At 27.8% G+C, this 7,548-nt stretch overlaps 1 protein-coding gene across 3 annotated transcripts; it reads left to right on the top strand.

The window, feature by feature from the left end:
* Window positions 1-2,719: 2,719 nt before the first annotated feature.
* On the top strand, window positions 2,720-6,624 carry LOC114394273 (xylogalacturonan beta-1,3-xylosyltransferase-like). 3 transcript variants are annotated; one of them, XM_028355953.1, is made up of 4 exons: window positions 2,720-2,949; window positions 3,377-3,528; window positions 4,583-4,952; window positions 5,825-6,624. In XM_028355953.1, exons 3-4 carry the CDS (start codon window positions 4,596-4,598, stop codon window positions 6,497-6,499), a joined length of 1,032 nt encoding a protein of 343 aa, XP_028211754.1. In that variant the 5' UTR covers window positions 2,720-2,949; window positions 3,377-3,528; window positions 4,583-4,595; the 3' UTR covers window positions 6,500-6,624. The 3 variants fall into 3 exon arrangements, with proteins under 3 accessions (XP_028211754.1, XP_028211755.1, XP_028211753.1); XM_028355954.1 differs by having other exon boundaries at window positions 2,757-2,870; XM_028355952.1 differs by having other exon boundaries at window positions 2,877-3,238.
* The last annotated feature ends 924 nt before the right edge of the window (window positions 6,625-7,548 follow it).

The following is a 7,548-nucleotide window of genomic DNA, read 5'->3' on the forward strand; positions in this document are numbered from 1 at the left end:
TATCTCTTATATATCTCTTACCCGCACAGCAAGTAACTCAATCAATCTGAGCCATTTGTTTATTATTATTATTATTTGACTGATAGTTACGCAAATGATGCTGGCAAAGAAGCTGCCTTAATTAATTTAAACGAGAGGTGCTTGGTTTAATTTATTTCAAAGAAATACTAATTTGTTTTTAATAGTGAATTATACGAGAGAGATTATAGAATAAGTAAACCATTGTTTTTGAGGCATCTGGAACTAGCTGTCCCCCTGTGTACATCCTGTGTACATATCACTTTCATGTGCTTCATATATAACGACGAAAGGTGATTGAAATGAAGAAAAGAAAAAGAAAAAAAAAAAAAAGAGAAGTGTGTGGAAAGGGTATTGAAAGCTTCGTAAAATACGTGGCTTATGTGTAAAAAGGCACAATTTGCTAATATAAAAAGCAGAATCAAAGACATATACTCCAGGCATTCGATTCAATTGCACAAATTAATTAATTGAATAATATGCAAGAATTATTAATTATAAATTTTCTCGTCCCCAGGCATTTGATTCAGTTTCGTTTCCACAAATGGACAGAACTTTACATGTAGCGTATCAGCGAATTTTCCAGAAGTATGCCCCACCTTTCACCATGACTCAAAATTGAAAATAGCACAAATTCATTCTTATCGTTTAGTCGATGTGAGAGGGGGAGGGGGGTGCATAGAAAAATAAAATCATTAATGTCAGAATAAACTTATGGTTATGGATGATAATTTGTTTTTTCAATTTAAGATAAATAAAAGAAAAAAGTTACTAGTATATTTTAGAAATAAAAGAAACGCACTATTTTTTACCAAACCAATGCCTGGCATAAAAAAAGAAGAAGTACATAGTAGAGGATTTTTTAATACGAATTTAACATGTTGATATTATTAACATGTTGCATGTATATGACATGAGATAAATATTTATTTTATATAATTAGAATTTATAATAAATAGATATATTTTAGAGTAAATAATATATTTGAATCATTTTTTATAATTTAAATATTTTTTCACTATATCCAATTATAAATTTTTATGTATGGTAAATTTACGTAACTAGTGACACATGTTGTCTAAAACCAAAGGCACTTAACAATCCAATTCTGTGTCCGATTGTCAGGGGAATCAACTGTTTAGGGGTATTTTTTTTATAAATTTTTTTATCAAATGACAATAAATTTTAAATAAATACCTAAAAAAAGTAAGTCCTAAGATACACTATAATTTTTTAGTTCAAAGTCACAAATCATTTTATAATTTTTTTTCTATTAAAGTCATAAAAAAATTTACAACTTCTTAATTTTTATCAAATATAACTTTGAAGTTATAAATTTATAATATATATATATATATATATATATATATTTATTGATAGAAGTCATAAATAATTTTATTTAAATTAATATTTTTTATTTTTAGTTTTTTTTAATATTTTAATATGTTTTTTAATATTTTCTATTTTTTTTTCTAATGTCAAAGGATTTTTTTCCCTAACTATAATACATTCCAACGAGCTTAATTTTAAAGTGGTACATATAATCATAATTTCACTTTATTAGTATTTAATTTATAAAAAATATATATTAAATAAAATAATATAAAACATATAAAAAATAATAAATACAAAAATACCAAAAAAATAAAAAATATTAAATAAAACAATGTAAAAATATAAAAATTATTCAATAAAACTAAAAATAAAAATATTAATTTAATTAAAAAATATATATATATATAACTTTGAAGTCATAAATTCTATCAAAAATATAAAAAAAAATACGACATTAAAGTTATATTTAAAAAAAAATAAAAAGTAAAAAAGAAAAAAATCATAAAATAATTTACAATTTTAAACTATAAAATCATGAATTATCTTGTGACTTATTTATTTAAAATTTATCCCAACAAAATTACCTCTAAACTATCATTTGGCCGGATAACTGTGACACATCAATCCCACCAAGAATCTGTGTAAGGATATGTTCCCAAAGGAGACAAAACAAAACTTGTCCTCTTATTGCTGTTTCATTTTGGATTAACTATGCAAGAGAAACATTAAAACAAACAAAAATGTAAGGGAAAATGTGAAAGGTGCATTGCATTTTTGCAATGTGTTAAATAAAAAAGCAACTAAATAAAAGAAAAAAGTAACAGATAATATATATATATATATATATATATATTTTTTTTTTTTTCCTTTTCAATCCCATTTTTTATTTATTTAATGAAAGCAAGGTATTTCTATAATACAAAATCATGAGAATAATCTTTTAAAAAAATAAAATACCAAGAAATAATTCTTCTCTTCACACATATATTACTTTATTTGTATAACCAATAATTGAAACCTTGTTGTATACTTTTTTTTTACAGTTTGTCGTATACTTAAAGAATTGAAGTTATTAATTACTTTTGTCACATTTTCATGGCATTTCATTATTTACAATATTTATCTTTTATTTTAATACATATGATACGATATCCAAAATTTATAACATTCAGAGAGGTAGGCACCTTAGTATTTCCAATATTTATCTTTACGTGTCATTCTTTTCGTCTCTGTCGATCGTTCCACCCTATCCCTACACATACTCAAATGAAGCATGCCTTTATCATTAAGCATGCTCGAGAACCTTTTTTTTTTTTTTTGTATCTATTTTATGACCTCGCTGTTTAAATTATTGACTGTTTTTGGAATGTGACCGACGTTAGAGAATCCAAATTTGTTTCACGTGCTCAAAACTAAAACTAGAGAACGAACCATTTAATTCATTGCATAACGACGAAGCCACATCGGACAAGTTCCTTACGCTCTGTCTCACCTCAAGTATAACTTTTATTTTCCGGGTACGCATCAATTATTTTTCCACATCACTAAAATTATAGGGCTAAGGCTATCAAGTTCAAAGGCAATGGAATTTCTCAGGTGCCCTGTTTCTGCATTTTTATTCCCAGCGTTTTGCTTTATTATTTTCTTTATCTTCTTTCCTTGGAAAGAACAAAACTATGCTACACACTTCCCTCCTCCTTTGGTCCTTTCCACTATTATCAAAGACTTAAACAACCACACAAATATTATAACCTCTCCCTCTCCCTCTCCCTCTCCCTCTCCTTCACTACAACCACCACCTCTCCTCCCACTTGAGCTTCTTTCCAATTTTACTCCTGCAAATGAAAGCTACAATAACACTACTGTTTTAAGTAGCACTATTATGGTAAGAAACCTTAAAGTGTTCAAAGAAATTTTCCTTACATTAATTTCAAGTGTGTGTGTATATATATATGATATTCTTTTATTTTACTGTACTTTGGTTGTCTACCCTTTAATTTTGTGTTTCTCTTGTGATATATAGAAATATCCAAGTTTGGAGAAAATAGAAGAAGGTTTAGCACGAGCACGGGCCTCAATTCAGGAATCTATCCGATCAAGGAACTATACTTCAGCCAACAGAGTAAATTTTGTCCCCAAAGGATCCATTTACCTGAATCCACACGCTTTTCATCAGTTAAGTTTGAAATTCTGAAACCTATCGTCGTCTTCATTTCTAAACTCGTTATAATCAATATAATTAAGGTAGTGCGTAGAAATTTTATATGGTTTCATATTCAAGTTTTAACTCAACAATTCTTGCTCTGTTTTTTTAAAAACTTTTAAAAATCATACAATTATTGATGAAATTTTTATACATGTCAATTCCTTCCACCACTATCTTTAATATAGTTGACTTGATATAAACCAATAAGGTACCCCGTGTTAGAACTAGGAAGGAATAAGTTAAGAGAGTCGTTGTAGACAGCTTATCTTTGCATATGAAAGTTGTTTCTTGTTTTGAGCACGTAACCAATTGGTCATTAAGATAATTGACTTGATATAAAATTTTAAAAGAAATAATTTTCAGTAATTTCACACAATTAATTACTAGTACAACGTATTAAAAAGAAGTAATCTTAAAGTGCAACTTGATATTTTAATTGAATATTAATTTCGTTAGTTAACAATATTTTTAGGAAATTTAGACTTTATATATTTTAATACTCATATTTTGTTGGAATTTAAAATAAACATAAAATTATATTCTTAATTCTTTATAATTCCTTAAATATTTCCTTTCAAATGATTTATAATAATATTTATATACATATTTTTTAATTATGTAACTTTACAGTTAACAAAAAGTAATAAAATATAATTTGTAATCTTTTTTTTGTGACTTATATAATTTGTAATCTAATAATAAAACATCCTAACAATAATATATATTTTTTAAAAGAATTTAGATGATGCCGGATTTAGCTCGAGAAAGAGACAAACAAATTAAACAAGTGGCGGCCCCGGTTATCATGCATAACTCTGCATAGTGCATACTCAATAGAAAAATGTCATGTTACACAATGTTTTCTACCACATTTTTTATTATGAGTTAAAATTTATTAGAAAATATATTTTTTTATCCTCATTTTTTTTTATTTAAAAACAAATTCATATACTTTTGTGGCCAGAGAAATGGTGCTAGTGGGTGTTCTGACAAATTATTTTCTATAACACCATATTTAAACAGGAGTCATGAAGAGATGTTGAAGAGATTCAAGGTGTGGGTGTATGAGGAGGGAGAGCAACCATTAGTGCATGATGGGCCAGCAAATGATATATACTCCATTGAGGGTCAATTCATTGATGAAATAGACAACGATGCTAAGTGGAGCCACTTCAGGGCTGAACATCCTGATCAAGCACAAGTTTTCTTCCTTCCCTTCAGCATAGCCAATGTTGTTCACTATGTTTACAAGCCTATTCGAAAGCATTCGGACTACGAACCTATTCGCCTCCAACGCTTAGTGGAAGATTATATTGGTGTTATTGCCAATAAGTATCCTTATTGGAATAGAAGTGAAGGGGCAGACCATTTCTTACTATCATGTCACGATTGGGTAAATATCTTATTATATCTTATCTTATAATTCGTGTGGCTGCTCTTCTTACTCCCTCTTTTTTCTTATATTAATTTTATTACTAATTACTTGATTATAATTGTTAGTAGTAAAATAATGAATTAATAAAAACAAACAAATGCTTTGCTTGACGATTCTGCAACAAAAAGCATATACTAAATTAAGTATTAAGTTCTTACTTGTCTATGACTTAACAAAAAAGTAAATTTTAGAATAAATATTATAGGTTTAATTTATGTACAAATGCTACGTATTGACTTCTTCTTATAGAAATAAACAAAAATATTTGTTAGCATAGGAACTCACAATTATTAGTATAAACTCACTATATTTATATTGACATTTCATCAATTTCAGCTGCATAAAGAATATAATAATTAATAAAACAAGTCTAATGCCCTATTTGATCTGGTTGAGAGAAGAGAATTAGGATAAATAAATGAGTAAAAATAGGTGAGAAATAAAATAAAAATGATGGATGTTTTTATAAAGAAAAATAGACAAGAGATGAGAAAGGAGATAGAGAAATGAACAAAAATAGATGATAAATAATATAGTGAACTTCACAAATTTTAAATTATTTTCACTCTAATCTCCTCTACCAAACAAACTAAATAATTCTCATCTCTTCCTCTATTTCCATTTTTTTCTTTACCAATCAAAGACTAACCTTTTTTTAGCGATTCCATCCCTTTGTAAACTACTTCTTTTACTCTCCCTTTTTCTTTTTAGTTTTCACTTTTTTTCATTGGGTGTTATCTAAGGAGATTTTTCGTTATTGTGTTGTGATTATCAATTTTGTTCTTACAAATTAGAATCATTAGTAACAAATGTTTTATTTGATGATTTAGGGTCCGAAAGTTTCATATGGCAACCCTAAACTCTTCAAGAACTTCATCAGGGTACTTTGTAATGCTAACACCTCAGAAGGATTCCTACCTAACAAAGATGTGTCGATACCTGAAGTGTATTTGCCCAAAGGAAAGCTAGGTCCACCTAATTTGGGGCAACGCCCAAATGACCGCTCCATACTAGCGTTTTTTGCTGGTAGAGAACACGGTGATATTCGAAAAATCCTATTGAATCATTGGAAAGGCAAAGATAACGACATCCAAGTTCATGAATATCTTCCAAAGGGCAAAAACTACACCCAATTAATGGGACAAAGCAAGTTTTGCTTGTGCCCTAGCGGGTATGAAGTTGCAAGCCCCAGAGTGGTGGAAGCAATTCATGCAGGATGTGTTCCAGTGTTAATTAGTAGTAGTTACTCTCCACCTTTTACTGATGTGTTGAATTGGAGTCAGTTCTCAGTGGAGATTCCTGTGGAGAAAATATCAGAAATCAAGACTATATTACAAAGTATTTCAAGGAATAGGTATTTGAGATTGCACATGAATGTGCTAAGAGTTCGAAGACACTTTATGCTTAATCGACCTGCAAAACCATTCGATTTGATGCATATGATACTTCACTCAATTTGGCTTAGAAGATTAAATCTTAGACTGATTGGTTCCACAAGCTCCTAAATATTGTATTTCATGGTAAAAACAACGGACAACGTACAACATTGTCATTGAATGACAGGTCAACCTTGATATGACTTTAAGTTAATTATAAATATGAATAAATTTATTGAATGCTTGTGGGGTTAGATGATGGATAAAATTATTTTACATTTTTATGCATAATAATTTTTTTCTTAAAATAATGTTTGTTTGAAAAGTTTTAATTTATCTGTCATTTTTAAAAAATAGAACCAAAATCAAACTAAATTATGATAATAAAAATAGGTATAATTTTTTAATTTAATTTAATGAGTTAGTTTAATACAAATACTCACCTCTACAAATCAAGTCACTGAAGTCGGAACAGGTAAGGCAAGTGAGTCTAGCAAAATAAACTAGTTTCAAAAAAGTTAGTCTTTCATAATGTGATGTATTAAGAATTTATGATTCAAATCTTCATTGAAAATTATTATATTTGGTTGTTTATGAAAAGAAAAAAAGAAGTTAAAATTAGATATATATATATATATATATATATATATATATATATATATATATATATATATATATATATATAAGCATGCATGTTAAATCTGCAAGGTTGTCCGGGTCCCATCTCAAGTTTTTTTGTCATACGCATTTTATATAGAAAATTAATAATCATGGCAAATTGACTACAAACTTTTCGTCCACCATCAAAATTTACTTGTCAGTGGTAATGTCTGATATTGGCAGAAAACTCATAAAAGGATTAGCCGTCCCTTCTTCGTGTTAATATTTTCATCAATCTTATTAACAAGTACTAGTATTTGAAAAACATTGATTAAAAAATAAAGAAATGATTTTTTAGTAATAAATAAATAAAATAAATTAGTAATGTTATGGAGTATAATATATGTTATCAAAATGTGATTTAATTTTTATTTTTAACTAATACCTTGAAATATTAGTTCATACCTTTTTTAGACATTTTCCTTATTGTGTTCTTCAGCCTCATCATCAGCAGTAAGTACTGTCAAAGACTCAGTCGTCATAACAGCCAATAACAATGTAAATTTTAATGCTTAATT

The sequence above is a fragment of the Glycine soja genome, chromosome 17 (genome assembly GCF_004193775.1).
Source record: "Glycine soja cultivar W05 chromosome 17, ASM419377v2, whole genome shotgun sequence".
NCBI lineage: Eukaryota > Viridiplantae > Streptophyta > Magnoliopsida > Fabales > Fabaceae > Glycine > Glycine soja.